This window comes from Myxine glutinosa, chromosome 5, assembly GCF_964187855.1.
Source record: "Myxine glutinosa chromosome 5, kmMyxGlut1.1, whole genome shotgun sequence".
NCBI classification, from domain to species: domain Eukaryota; kingdom Metazoa; phylum Chordata; class Myxini; order Myxiniformes; family Myxinidae; genus Myxine; species Myxine glutinosa.
Genome location: NC_136265.1, coordinates 196293659 through 196309461, shown reverse-complemented (window position 1 = coordinate 196309461; position 15803 = coordinate 196293659). Strand labels below are relative to the sequence as shown.

Sequence of the window (15803 nt, the reverse complement as noted above, 5' to 3'; positions counted from 1 at the left end):
CAACAACTGGTTGCATGTTCACTGGTGAGCAAACGCTCCTGCTTCAAGCCTGTGAGGTGGACGTAAGGCATGGAACGTCTGCGCCTACATCCCGACCCAAAGGTCTACTGTTTGCGAAGGTCTCTCGGACATCTATCTTCGCTGCCGATGAGACAACTATCTTAACGTCCTCGACAGAGCAAGGAATGCTCAATGATGTGGTTGACGGGAGCTTTATTGAAATCCCATTCTGCTGGAAATTGGACCTGATGGCTGAGTCCCGCATGCTAGTGCCAAGCTACCTGAAACAACTGCAGGTAAAGGTGTGTCCTCTTAATAATATTGTATCGACATGGTATTATGCAGTCACCTGCTTGACAAATTTTATACACAACTCTAACTATATCTTTCATTTTCTTATAAGAGGATGCAGCTTCCAATAATTTTCCCACAAACTACAACCTCCTCGCAAATCTAGCGCTTCGTTTTCACTTGTGCAACTCGCTGATAACACCGTTTTTGTGTATTTGTCTTCCTTCGAAAACTCCTACCCTTTCCACCTTTCTATCCCACCATATAAGTGAAGAATAAGGTGTCGTCATTACCGATAAAGTTGGATCGAAGGTCATGCGGATATGATCCCTGACCTAACCGTAGGAGGGACGTTCTGTGTAAGATGAACGCAAACTTGGTTGGAAACGCGCAACTCAAACTCCATTTCCCTCTGGACCTCCGTAATGCAGTCAAAACATGTAAGAATCAGCTTCACCATTCTATTTTTCCTTCCGCCATATGGCAGTGGTTCGAAGGTAGACATAGGTCAGTCTCCCGGGTAGCATGGGATTTCATAATACTTCTCAAGCTCGCCCAGTGGCTAAAGCTTGATTTGTTTGTCGAGAAATGGGTTTTTTTTGGAATTGACTTTGATGTTGAATGTTCCGGTGATAATGAGTGTGAAAAATATTATTTTTGTGCCATGCCTTCCTTGTGTTGAGTTAGTCGTACATGTAGGACATGGAGCCGGACATTTTAGCAGAGTCCGACAGTCCAAACAAGCAGGAGCGTGCCTTCAATGCAATGGCCGAAGGGTGGGAGAACCCAGCTGGGTCTTCCCAGCAAACTCATCAAAACGGTTTCCTTTCCTTTCCTTTTCCCTGAGCCTGGAAGTGCACAAGCTTGGTCATCCCTAATGTCTTTGGGCCGTTCTCTTGACTTCCGGAGCGAGGTGCTTCTTAATTCCCACTTCCCAACCCATTCTCTACTCATCCTTTCTCTGCCCTGTGGGTCCTGTTTCTTGGGCAGAGTGCGAGCTGTAGGATTCGGAAAAACTGTGGAAAGATTTCTTCCAGGCAGAGTAACAAACACTGCAAGCCTTCAAGGCTACATTGGAAAGAGTACTCCAATAAAAGTTGTGTTCCTCATGTTTAATGCCATCCCTTTTTTAAAAGTTTTCTTATTCTAATGAACCAATAATTATTATAATTAACCTCGCCAGAGGAGAGGGTGTTGCATTCGATTCTGTTTGTTACTTGTGAAAATCGAAGATTTTTCAAATATATTGGTTGGTCTTGTGCGTTATTGTGTTTGTCTGTTTATCGCTTTGTCTGTCTGTCTGTATATTTGTATGTCAGTCACCTACAGGTCACAATTTTCAACTGATCCTTATGAAACTTAACCAAATGGTGGAGTTGGTCATAAGCAAGGAGCCTGCTGTTTTTAGGGTCAAAAGGTCAATAGGTCAACATAGGCCAAATGTCACCAACTTTGTCAAATTTCTAAAATCCTCAATTTTCATTCAATTAATTTGAAATTTGAAGAGCGTTTGCATATCTGGTCACTGAATTCAACCACCAAGTATTTTTGAGGTCAACATAGGCCAAAAGGTCAACATAGGCCAGATTTCAAAAATCCTCAATTTTCATCTGATTGAGTTGAAATTTGAAAAGGATTTGCATACCAGGTCACTGAATTCAACCAACAATTATTTTTGAGGTTATCATAGGCCAACAACTTATTTTAGGGATTTTGCAAGTATCATGCTATACACAACTTATTTATTGTTTATTTGTCTATTTGTCTGTCTGTCTGTCTGTCTGTCTGTCTGGGTCTGTCTGTTTGTCCACACAGAATAAATTTGATTTTCTCTGCAACCGTTGGTCCGATTGACAGGAAATTTTCACTATAGCTTCAGGTCCTCCTATATAATTTTTTAAATGATAATTATGACGTCATATGTCACGTGGTATGGGCGCCACTTTGGAAAAACTGAAAAACTTTGCACCTCTATATCTCCGAAAGCGCTGCATAGAAAAAATAGAGACATGGCTCATTGTAAAGAATCCTCCATGAGGAATAAAATGTTAATGATGATGTCGTAGTTGCCTCCATTATGACATCATAATTTGACAAGTGCAAAACTTCATGCGATCAAAATGAAATTTCCTGAGCGTCATCTATGGATAAATTGGTGGGAAAAAAAATGATGACGTCATCGGTCACATGGTTTGGCCGCCATATTTTTTTAAACACAAAAGCCTTAAAACCGCTAAAAACATGTCCTGGTGAGAATCTGCAATTTCTGATTGCTCTTTCTTGTTATAACATATCAGGTGGGGGGTTATGTTGAGGCCGAGCTCACGCTAGAAATCTGGGTAGCCTACATCTTGAATTTTGCATTAACTTTCACCCACCGTATTGCAGAAAGCATGTAGATGCATGTAATTGGTGTAAATAATTACAACACAGCAACTCAAGTACAGTCATTATCCTCAGTTAAAACAAGCCCGTTCCTCTGTAGCGACACGCGGTGAGGCGAGCCATGCTAGTATATATATCCTATGCTCTCCCAGCCAAACAAAGCTGCATAAAGCAACCAGGAAAACCTACACAAGGTAAGCGGTCTGGCAGTTGAGGGTGGTGTGTAGCATTGGGAATCTCATGGTCATGTACTGCTTTTGAATGTCAGCAGCTGTAGAAGAACTCAGGTAGGGTTCTAAATGGCAAAGAGCTTACCTTGTGTAGCCTTTCATGGTTGCTTTATGCAGCTTTGTTTGGCTGGGAGAGCATGGGGTTAATTATAGAAATGATAGCCACCTGGGGTGATTGATTACATGAGAGCTGGTTGGTTATTCCCTCGAATTAATGGGTGAGACATGATTGGGTTTTGTTACATGTGTATGTATATATACGTATATATATATATATATATCTGTGCAGTGTCTGTCTTGTGTTGTGTTGTGTTGTCTTGTCTTGTCACTGAACTACTCCCTCAAACTTTTGTGAAATCGTACCAAATTTATGGTATGCACATATCTCTCCCGTCGGTATGTCCTAAGGCTATTTTTTTTGAAAATGTTTCCAATTTTTTTGGAATTTTTTCGGGTTTTTTTTTTTACAACTTCAATTGTTTATAAAATGTGATATCACGTATATAACAAATACATTTGTGCAAAATAATTGTTTGAATTATGATTGGTTTAAACCATGACAAAACGGCAACTCGGGTACAGTCATTTATCTATATATCTACACATCGGGGCAGTTTCTGTGTTGTCACTTAACGACTCCCTCAAACTTTTGTTTCCGTGGTTGTGAAGTGCTTTTAATAACGTCGTGGTGGTTTTGAATCACGTGGTGGTGAGGTATTTTGAATTATGTGGTGGTGAGGTCTTTTTAAATGACGTGGTGGTGAGGTGTTTTTAAATCACATGGTGGTGAGGTGTTTTGAATTACGTGGTGGTGAGGTGTTTTTAAATGACGTGGTGGTGAGGTGTTTTTAAATCACATGGTGGTGAGGTGTTTTTAAATGACGTGGTGGTGAGGTGTTTTTAAATCACATGGTGGTGAGGTGTTTTTAAATGACGTGGTGGTGAGGTGTTTTTAATTTCGTGGCTGTGAGGTGTTTTTATTATGTGTTTTATGGCTGTGAGGTGTTTTTAATTTAGTGGTGGTGAGGTGTTTTTATTGCGTGTTTTATGGCTGTGAGGTGTTTTCAATTTCGTGGTGGTGAGGTGTTTTTATTATGTGTTTTATGGCTGTGAGGTGTTTTTAATTTAGTGGTGGTGAGGTGTTTTTATTATGTGTTTTATGGCTGTGAGGTGTTGTTATTACGTGTTTGATGGCTGTGAGGTGTTTTTAATTTAGTGGTGGTGAGGTGTTTTTATTACGTGTTTTATGGCTGTGAGGTGTTTTCAATTTAGTGGTGGTGAGGTGTTTTTATTACGTGTTTTATGGCTGTGAGGTGTTTTCAATTTAGTGGTGGTGAGGTGTTTTTATTACGTGTTTTATGGCTGTGAGGTGTTTTTAATTTAGTGGTGGTGAGGTGTTTTTATTACGTGTTTTATGGCTGTGAGGTGTTTTTATTACGTGTTTGATGGCTGTGAGGTGTTTTTAATTTAGTGGTGGTGAGGTGTTTTTATTACGTGTTTTATGGCGGTGAGGTGTTTTCAATTTCGTGGTGGTGAGGTGTTTTAATTTCGTAGTGGTGAGGTGTTTTTAATTTCGTGGTGGTGAGGTGTTTTTAATTTCGTGGTGGTGAGGTGTTTTTAATTTTGTGGTGGTGAGGTGTTTTTATTACGTGTTTTATTGCTGTGAGGTGTTTTAAATTACTTGGTGGTGAGGTGTTTTGAATTACTTGGTGGTGAGGTGTTTTGAATTACGTGGTGGTGAGGTGTAATCGTCCCAAACTTCCAGTCTGCACCTACCCACCCACCCCCCCCCCCCCCTAGGTATGTGCTGAGGGGTTGTGTCTTGAAAAAAAAAACATTCAACCTAAATCTTCAACCTAAAATTGCCTATAAAAATGTAATATCACAAACACAACAAATACATTTGTGCAAAATAATTGTTTGTATTATGATTGGTGTAAATCATGACAACACAACAACTCAGGTACAGTCATTATCCTCAGTTAAAATAAGCCCGTACCTCAGTAACGACGCTTGGTGAGGCGATCGCAGCGAGCCGAGCCAAGCTAGTATATATATACATATATATATATATATATATATATATATATATATATATATATATATATATATATATATATATATACAATATATATATATATATATATATATATATATATATACATACATATATATATATATATATATATATATATATATACATATATATATATATATATATATATATATACATATATATATATATATATATATATATATATATATATATATATATATATATATATATATATATATATATATATATATATATATATATATATATATATATATATATATATATATATATATATATATATATATATATATATATATATATATATATATATATATATATATATATATATATATATATATATATAAGTTCAAAACACACCTGGTCACAAGTGTGCCGCATTGACCGGGTCCTCAGTCGAGGTCCTCAGCATCATCCCGTTTCGGCCCTTCAACCTCGATACGGTCAGCTAAGGTGGGCCAGCAGGGGCACGTACACATCCACATGCAGCAACTGCATCTGGATGCGTACATACCCCCACCCCCAGCCAGTGCGAACAACAACAACAACAACAACAACAACAACAACAACAACAATGACAACAACAAATATGTATATATATGTTACATGAATATATACGCACACACACACATATGTATATACATGCACACACATACAGTGCCTTGAGCTTTGATTTGCAAAATAACCATGTCACATACTAGATTCGATGATTAATGATCGTAAGAGTTAGACAGTAGATAAAAGAGCGATTAGGCATGAACAGCAGAGCAAAATCTTTTTTTTTATGACGTCTTGTTTTTTTTCTCAAACATTCTTACATATAAAGTCCCGGTGTGTACCCCGGTTTAGAATAGGTACACCGTATCCCTGCGCATCGCAAGAGGCGACAAAGGGTTGGCGTCAGGAAGGGCATCCGGCCATAAAAACATTGCCTCAAACAGGGAACCATGATTGTCATGGGGCCTGCAAGGCTAACCCCCGCTCTAGCAGGGAAAATGGCCTTAAAACGATCATTCATTCATTCTTACATATCAAGCATTTTGAAAAGTGACATTTCAAACTTTTGATGGTACAATGTAAACTCACTGCCTTTTTGCAATTGTGCGCAAAGTAACATTGAAGTATGCAACTTATTGTCATGCAATAGACATGCCAACGAAAATTCACCATTTATATATTTTGCAAAGAGTTCTTCAAGATTTGTTCTATACCAGCTTTCCTATTTTAATACATCCAGAAATTACATTGGGTGAACTAATTCCAGCTCAAATCACTTTCTTGTCTGCAGTTTCATGTTTGTGACCCCCACCCCCAACCTCCCACCACCAACCCCCAACCTTCCCTTCACACAACCCCCAACCTTCCCTTCACACAACCCCCAACCTTCCCTCACCAACCCCCAACCTTCCCCTCACCCTACCCCCAACCTTCCACCACCAACCCCCAACCTCCCACCACCTCCACCCCAAAAGTCTTGAATCTTACTGCGAATTGCGCACTACCTCCACATTTCCTGATAAGCCGCCCGCTTTCTTTCATAAGCTGCACGAGCTGCCAAGATAACTCACCTTTTTGGGGGCAATTATTTCGTCTTTTTGTGATTCCAGGCCTTGGTGGGCCAGCTGTTGGGGGCTTCGCTGATAACCGGCAGAAAAACCGGCTCGCGCAATTCTCAATGCCAGGATGATATGGCGAATAAAAAAGGGGGGATAAATGAAAGAGAAAACACACAGGACGGTGCTGGAAGAAGAAATCAATTGACCTCAGGCACTAGGTATGGCTCAGCCCCGATAAAGCCATGCGGTACGACCATGTCGGGTTGTCTGCGCAGTGCAGATAAAAGAGTTGGTGTAAATGAAACATCTCCGATAAACACGGCGAGGTTAACCGTGAAAGAAAGAGGGCGCCTTGTCATTTATGCCGGACGATACATTACACAGAAATATCTCGGATTAGGGTAATTACCTTTCTGTGCACCATTCCCCATATTGCGCCCCCCACCATATCCCCTAAAAACCTTTTCATCTTGACAAATTCGCTGCCTCCAAATTGGAAGGCAGTGCTATTAACCTCAGAGTGAATAGGTGAGCGCATTACGATATGACCGGGAATTTTAAGCGGAGGAAATTCCCAGGCACTGCCAGTCTGTGGGAATTTGCCACCACTCTACCCCTACACCCCCCCCGCCCCCCCCCATAAAAAGATGTCGCTGGCTGCACATTGAGCTATCCTTTGGCCGAGTGCTTATTTGCCGCGCACCAAGTGGTTCCGGGCAGGTTGCTACTTGAAGCTTACTCTCAATGTCAAGGAATTTGCCTCTGAATGAGAGTGATTTTCCATGGTGTTCCAAGCAGGCACCAGACTGAGGTTTAGGCCCCAGCACCAAATTATAGTGCTGCGTCCTCGTGGCGCAGGAACACTGCAATTTCTGATAATCTGTTGGCATTCGGCACTATGGACTATCGTCGGAGAATGTCATCTGCTTCTCTGATCCAATTTCACACCGACTGCTGGAGAATCTTGCCACCGGCTGCCTTATTGAGCGGTGGGGAACCGCACGGACAGAATCCTTTCCCTGGATTCACCATCACAGAATTTAGAGTAAAAACAACACCAACTTGCTATGTGCTGGCTTGAACTCAGTAGTCATTTCTGTTCAGCTTGATAGCACGGCCTGTCAACATGGATCTAATTTAAACACAATTTAAGTGTCAATGGGCATGCAACCAAAGGCCATTGCAAACCTATGGGAACAAAAATCCCTAAACAATCGATTTACTTTGTTGTTGTTGTTTTCCGACCATACCAGGATTGAAATTTTAAGTACATCAACAGAAAACACAGAGCAGCAACAATGAGGATGTGCTTACCAGTTGTTCACTTGTAATATGGTTAAGCCTGTATCTTGGGCCAACTGCTTTTTCTGTTCTTCTGATGGGTATGGATGCTGAAGACACAGGAGAGGGAAAGAGAGAAAAAGCAGCATTAGTGTGCGGCACAGGCCTACTCATAAGTCCCCTCAGATGGACACAAGCCACCAATCATGGGCTCCATTCCACGCGGAACCCTTTTGCACTTTCCAATTTAGAGGTCTTGAGATGGATGGGCAGAGCAAGGCAGGCGTTAATTGAGCCAGGCTGCAATTAAAAGAATAAATGAGGCACGGAATCAAGGCCCAGCTCTGAGGAGAAAAAAAAAGGTAAAAAAAAGTCACAAGGAGGTTCAGCAACATGGTAATTACACGAGACCTGGCACACGGCGGCCTGATGAATGAGAACGCCTGCCGACGTTCATTTTGGTAATGAAAACCAGCAGAACAAGCCGAGGCCGAGTGCAGAGGCGGGCAGTAAACCTTTGGCCCGCACTCTACCACTATCCCCACAGGCACTGCTTTGATTCCAGGTGTGGAGAACACCCAGAGAGGCGCCGGCCTCATGAAGACGTGACTTAGCTCCCAGACGGTGCACCGAGTAGCGCGGTTCATCTAATTACCGATATTTTCCTGTCTACCACACACTGGAACCCAACAAAACCTCGTCCTTTAAAGCCAAAAAAGATGAGCTTGGCCAGAAACTGGATGAAGTCAAATAAGCCGCTTGAACTGACAAAAATGTAACAGACGAAGGAAAACAGCGCACCTGAAAAATGAAAAGGTAATTAAACTCCAGAGAACGCGCCACTCCGGTGGTAAATCAAGCATAGTGTGCGACTTGAATTACACGTGCAATACCTAAAATTTCCACACGTGGCGCTGTTCAGACATCTAATTGTGCCACATGCCTGATTTTGAATACCTTTATTTTGTCTTCCGACACCCCCCCCAACTCCACCTTTCCGCAATCATTTATCCTGGATTATTTAATTAAATGAACAACCTCGTCTCCGGTCACCTTTGAAAAATCGAAAACCGAACGCACTAATGATTGCAAGTAATGAAAAACAACGAATGAATAATTAAATAACTTACAAAGGGTTAGTGCGTTTTGTATCAGATTGTTCTGGGGTTTGTCGGCAGTTTCTTTTACTCATCCCTGAACCCTCCATCTCGGGAGGCAAGTTGGTTCCCATGACCCGAGCATGGGCATGTTAAAACCTGCGGTACAACTGAAACATGGCTGCAGTCGATGAAACAAGTTAGCTCCAAACAAAAGAACCTACTTCTAATACCTAACAATAACCTAATACCGAAATAATAACCTAATAGACGTTCATTTAGCTGAGGAAAGTTTCAAGTTTCAATAGATAGCCTACTGAATGTTTCTGCTAAACAATAACTTCAATTTTCTGGGATTAAAGCAATGCAAGTGTTGTTGCATTGACGTTAAACATAAACACGGAGCACACACCACATAATGTGGAAACTTTTCTTGCACAGCCAAACGTCTCATGTTTGATTTGCTTTTTGTCGGATAAAATTTCCAATTTACTTTGACAGCTCAGATGTAATATCCTCCCTTTTGTGAAGGTGACTCTGGCTTTGATTCTGGGCAAAATATGAAGCAGCCTACAAATTCTTTAGTGGCGTGCAATGTGCATGCCGTGCGTCGCATCGGAGAATGTGGGATATCGCAGTATAACATAATCTCCCATGCTCCCCTAGGCAAGGAAAGCTGCTTCAAGGAACAATGAAAAGTTACACAAGGTAAGGCCTTCGTACAGCAAACTTTTCTTCGTTGCTTTACGTAACTTTATTTGGCTGGAAGAGCATGGGAGTTGATTTATTGGATAATCCTAGACGCCTATGGTAATTGATTAGGTGAGAGCTGACTGGTTGTTCTGGTTGTTCCCTCTAATTACGACTGAGAGACGTGATTGGGATATCTCTATGTGCACATACACACATGGTATTTGAATAAAATGTAGCCAGACTTGATATATCGAAAACAACACTATCTTGGTGTTCTGCACTGCCTTATTTATGGATAACAACTGACTTTCCATCACATGCTAACGGCATCTGTTAGGTATTGGTAACACTGGACATTGCCCATTTCTCAGTTATTTAATTATTTTTTCTATAATATTAAAGTTTACCTACATTTTATTGCGCGTCCCTGTATGTATGTATTGAGGATGGATTGAAGCCGTGCCTTGGAAGTCGTGGGGATTCAGTCCTATGGAGAAATTCCAAATTGTATGACTATGCATTCTGGCCCTTCGGGGTTAGAATGTGTGTGTTGATTGAACATGTGCTTCACCTTCGAGTTGAGGTGCATGTGTATGCTCATGTGATGTACAGACACGTGAAAAAGTAAGTACACCCCATTTAAAGTTTTGACTTTTTCAACATATTTCAACATACAGCTATTTGATCTTCATTTCAACAATATTGACAGATAAAGGTGATATAATATAACAAATATCATGAAACATTTACATTTTGTAGTCCATTGTATAATTTAAATAAACATAAATGCAAATTTCGTATGTGGAAAAAGTAAGTACACCCTTGGCTCTAATAGGTGGTATTGCCCCATTTGGCAGAAACAACCTCAAGTAGGCGTTTCTTATAACTGTCTACCTGTCTCTGACATCGACTGGGAGAAATTTTTGCCCACTCCTCCATGCAGAATTCTTTCAGCTGTGCGATGTTTGAGGGGTTTCCTGCATGCACAGCTCGTTTCAAATCCCCCCACAACATCTCGATGGGATTTAGATCCGGGCTTTGACTTGGCCATTCCAGAACCCTCCATTTCTTTATTTACAGCCATTCCTTGGTGGATTTACAGGTATATTTAGGATCATTGTCATGTTGCAAGGTCAACCTTCGGTTGAGCTTCAACTTTCCGACAGATGGCCTCACATTATCCTCAAGCACCCTCTGGTACAATGAAGAATTCATAGTGGATTCCATGATGGTGAGCTGCCCAGGCCCTGATGCAGCAAAGCTGCCCCAAACCATAATATTTCCACCACCATGCTTTACAGTTGGTATCAGGTTCTTGTGGTCAAATGCTGTCTTTGGTTTTCACCAAACATGTCTTCTGGTACTGTGGCCAAATAGCTCTACCATTGACTCATCTGTCCAGAGCACATTGTTCCAGAAGTGCTGGTCTTTGCCTCGGTGCTCATTGGTAAACTTTAGTCTTGCCCTGATATTCTTTCTGGACAGCAAAGGTTTCCTCCTGGCACACCTCCCATGTAGATCAAATTTGTGCAGCCGCTTTCTAATGGTAGACTCGTGCACTTTGACATCAACAGTGGCAAGAGCTACCTTTCGGTCCTGTGATGACATTCTGGGGTTCTTAGAGACTTCTTTCCGCATCTTGCGGTCTGCTCTCGGGCTGAACTTGCTGGGGTGGCCTGGCCTGAACAAGTTGGCAGTTGTTTGGAATCTTCTCCACTTGTAGATGATCTTCCGGACAGTCGAATGATTGATTTCAAATTGTTTGGAGATCTCTTTAAATCCCTTCCTAGACTCATAGGCATGTATAACCTTCTTTCTGAAGGCCTCAGAGAGCTCTTTTGATCGAGGCATGGTGACGCCACACACTTCAACAACAAAGAGCAAGCCAAACGAAATGTCTGAGGTTTAAATAAGACAGGTTCTTCCAAGATTCTCTCCAACGATGTTCTAATCATTTATACCTGAGCTGGTGCACCTGATTCTAATTTTAGGTATTTGTAGTAATGATAAATGTAGGGGTGTACTTACTTTTTCCACATGCGAAATTTGCATTTATGTTTATTTAAATTATACAATGGACTACAAAATGTAAATGTTTCATGATATTTGTTGTATTATATCACCTTTATCTATCAATATTGTTGAAATGAAGATCAAATAGCTGTATGTTGAAATATTTTGAAAAAGTCAAAACTTTACATGGGGTGTACTTACTTTTTCGGGACTGTATATGTTTATACATATATATATATATATATATATATATATTGATACACTGTATATATACTGTATATAGATATACAGTGAGTGCTTGGGAGTGTTTTAGGCCAAAAAAGAAAAAAAAAAATGAAAAAAAAGTTTTTTTTTTTTTTTTTTAAATCGCTCGATCGTGCTCAATATTTTTTTAAATTAATGATAGTTATATACAAGTACACATTCGCATATGAATGAATGAATGATCGTTTTAAGGCCATTTTCCCTGCTAGAGCGGGGGTTAGCCTTGCGGGCCCCATGACAATCATGGTTCCCTGTTTGAGGCAATGTTTTTATGGCCGGATGCCCTTCCTGACACCAACCCTTGGTCACCTCTTACGATGTGCAGGGATACGGTGTACCTATTCTAAACCGGGGTACACACCGGGATCATTCATCCCAGCAAGCTGGTACTCAATTTGGTGACCTCGGAAGGATGACAGGCTGAGTCAACCCCCCTGGCGTTAATTCAGCGATTGACCGGGATTGGAACCCAGAATCCTCGGATCCCAAGCCGGCACCCTAACCGCTAAGCCAACACCAGGCTTAATTCGCATAAATAAATACAAAACAATCACCAGACATTTTAATCCAAATAAATCAAACAATTCCGGAAGTGTACGAAGTTGGTAGAACGGCTTCTTCTTCTTCCTGATCAGCATCACACTTAACTCAGAAACGTGATGAACGCCACATTCACAAAGCAGCATATATATGAACCCCATTCCTCCCCTGCCTCCCCCCTCCCCTCCCTTCCCCCCTCTCCTCCCCTCCCACCCCTTCCCCTGCTCCCACTACTTCGCCCTCCCCCCCTCCTCTCTCCCCCTTCCCCCCCCCCTTCTCCCACTTCCGCCTCCTCCCCCCCCCCCTCCACCCCCTCCCACCCTCCGCTTCCCAACTCCCCCCCTCTACCCTTCCCCCCCCCCCCCTCCCCCGCCCGGCAACGCCGGGTACTTCTGCTAGTCTCTAATAACAACATTCTATAATAATCTCCATTTGTGATTGGTTACTCTAAGTTGATAAAAAAGAAAAGTAGGAAAGACAACTGAAGCTGCAAGAATTCCATGAAATTATATTGGAGCTTCTTATTCTAATGCAGAAATGAAATATAGGAGCTTCTAATACTTTTAGCTCGGCCTCGTCCTAGACAATAGTCTGGAGGCCGTGATGTGGGGATTGTTATGTGATGGCAATACTGTTAGCTACTCTCTAAACCAACATCGTCCCTATCTTGTTTAGGACCTTTATTAGTCTGTAGTTTGTCATCCCTACATTGCCTTTTTAATTTAGCATAAATTTTTTTTATTCAATTGCATGTATGTACATATATATATATATATACAGTGCCTATAGAATGTCTACACTTCCTTTCAAAATTTTCACCTTTTGTTGCCTTATAGCCTGGAAACAAAATGCATTAAATCAGACTTTTTTCCCCACAACTTTCAATTGAAAAACAAATTCTACAAATATCATAAAATTAATTAAAAATACAAAACTGGATTATCTTGGTTGGATAAGTCACCACCCCCCTTATAATTGCAACTGTAAATTAGCGCAGGTGCAACCAATCACCTCCAAAATCACACACCAAGTTAATTTGCCTCTACCTGTGTTACATTGAAGTGATTCTGATTATTTCAGAATAAAATCAGCTGTTCCTGTCGGTTTTCTCTGCTGGGTAGTGCATTTCTCAGCAAATACTCAACCATGAGCACCAAGGAGCTTTCAAAAGACCTCCGGGATAAAATTGTGGAAAGGCACAGATCAGGGGATGTGTATAAAAATATTTCAAATTTTTTGAATATCCCTTGGAGCACATTCAAGACAATCATTAAGAAGTGGAAGGTGTATGGTACCACCATGACCCTGCCTATATCAGGCCGTCCCTCCAAACTGGATGACCAAGCAAGGTGGAGACTGATCAGAGAGGAGACCGAGAGCCCAATGGAAACGTTGAAAGAGCTACAGACCTTTATGGTAAAGACTGCTCACTGTGTACATGTGACAAAAAAACATCTCAAGCACTCCACAAGTCTTGCCTGTACGGTAGGGGGGGGGGGGGGGGGGGGGGAGAAGGAAGTCATTACTCAAAAAAGAAGGAAGTCATTACCCATTTGAGGTGTGCAAAAACCACAGCGGAGATTCTGAAGCCATGTGGCAAAAAGTTTTGTGGTCTGACGAAACCAAGATGGAACTTTTTGCTTTAAATGCAAAACGTGTACGTTTGGTGCAAACCCAACACAGTACATCACCCAAAGAACACCATCCCTACATGAACACCAACATCACCCAAAGACCATCAACATGGATGGAGCAATATACAGAAAATTCCGAGAGGAAAACATGCTGCCCTCAGCAAGAATGGTGAAATTGGGATGGAAGTTCACCTTTCAGCATGACAACGACCCAAAGCACCCAGCCAAAGCTACACAGGAGTGGCTAAGGAACAAAAAGGTAAATGTCCTTGAGTGGCCTAGGCAGAGCCTTGACCACAATCCAATCAAAAATCTGTGTCCTGACCTGAATGTTGTTGTCTATCAACGCTCCCCACACAACGCACGTTTTGTACAGAAGAATGGTCAAATATTGCCTACTCATGCAAGGTGTGCAACGTTGGCAGAGACCAATCCCAACACCCTCACAGCTGTAATTGCTGTCAGAGGTGCTTCCACCAAGTATTAACTCAGGGGGTGGATACCTCTTATCAGTATCTTATCTTATCTTGTATCATTATTTATTATTATTTTATTTATTTATTTATTTATTTATTTTATTATTATTTTATTATTATTATTATTTATCTTATCTTGTATTGTATCTTATCAGTATCTTATCTTGTCTTATCAGGACACTTATCCAATCAAGATAGTCTAGTTTTGTATTTTTAATTAATTGTCTAAAATTTGAAGAATTTCTTTTTCACTTGGAAGTTGTGGGTTACAATGTGTAAATAATAGTGGAAAAAGTCTGATTTAATGAAATTTCATACCAGGCTCTATAAGGCAACAAAAGGTGAAAAATTTGAGAGATGTTTTAGTAGACTTCCTATAAGCACTGTAGTTACATTATATATATATACTAGCTGAGGTACCCGGCTTCGCCCGGGTTGAATAAGAATAATACAAATACAGTATATGACGAAAAGAACATGTATATTTTAGAGCAATATCACAGTACATTTCCTACATGACGTTTTTTCAATTTTCAATTTCTCAAAACCTCTGGGTATACAACATTTCTGCTTTTCTTACTTGGTGCCAAGACATAAAGATTGCTTGGTTTTCCAACCCTCGAGCAGCCCACGTACAGCTGGCCATGGGCTGTTCTGTGAAGTTCAGGCCTACAACCTTCATTGATTGCTCCTGCACCCTGTTGATGGACATAGCAAAACATAGCCTGATGGGGAACTGAAACCTCTTGGAGGAGAATGGCAGGTCAGGTGGAATAAGTGGTATCCTTGGAATGAATACTTTCTCTCCTCTGTATTGTCCTGAGAGGATGGTTGCCTCTAGGACATGCGGCATCATTTGCTGGATTGTCAATCGTGTTCCATTACACAGCTTTGGTGGATCAAGATTCCTTAGAAGCATGATTGGTGCTCCCACCTTGAGAATCAACCTGTGGGTTGGGAGTCCTTGAGGCTGACGACTGTTGAGAAATTCAGTTGGGAGGTTTACTGCCTGATCTTCATGTCACTTTGTCAAGAGAATCATAATTTCTTTCATGACCGGGCAGCGAACGTCATTATGTGCGACTTTATGTCACTCCTACGGACGTGAAAACATTTGTTTTCCTTAAAAATATATTTAAAATAAATAAAATAGTACATACAGTAACAATAAAAGAAGCTAAAAAAACAATTTAAAATACAATACAAAGCACATTAAAAAATATATAAATATGTACGTACAGTATAATGTACGTACGCGCAACTGCTGAT

The 15803-nt window shown here is 40.9% G+C and overlaps 1 protein-coding gene across 1 annotated transcript in view; it reads right to left on the bottom strand.

Moving 5' to 3' along the window:
• Positions 1–15803, bottom strand: part of MEIS2 (Meis homeobox 2) — a gene marked incomplete in the record, with an annotated part of 295705 nt that overhangs the window by 82226 nt on the left and 197676 nt on the right. Inside the window, 1 exon segment of the mRNA XM_078779325.1 lies at positions 7851–7927. Coding sequence (XP_078635451.1) covers positions 7851–7927 — 77 coding nt within the window.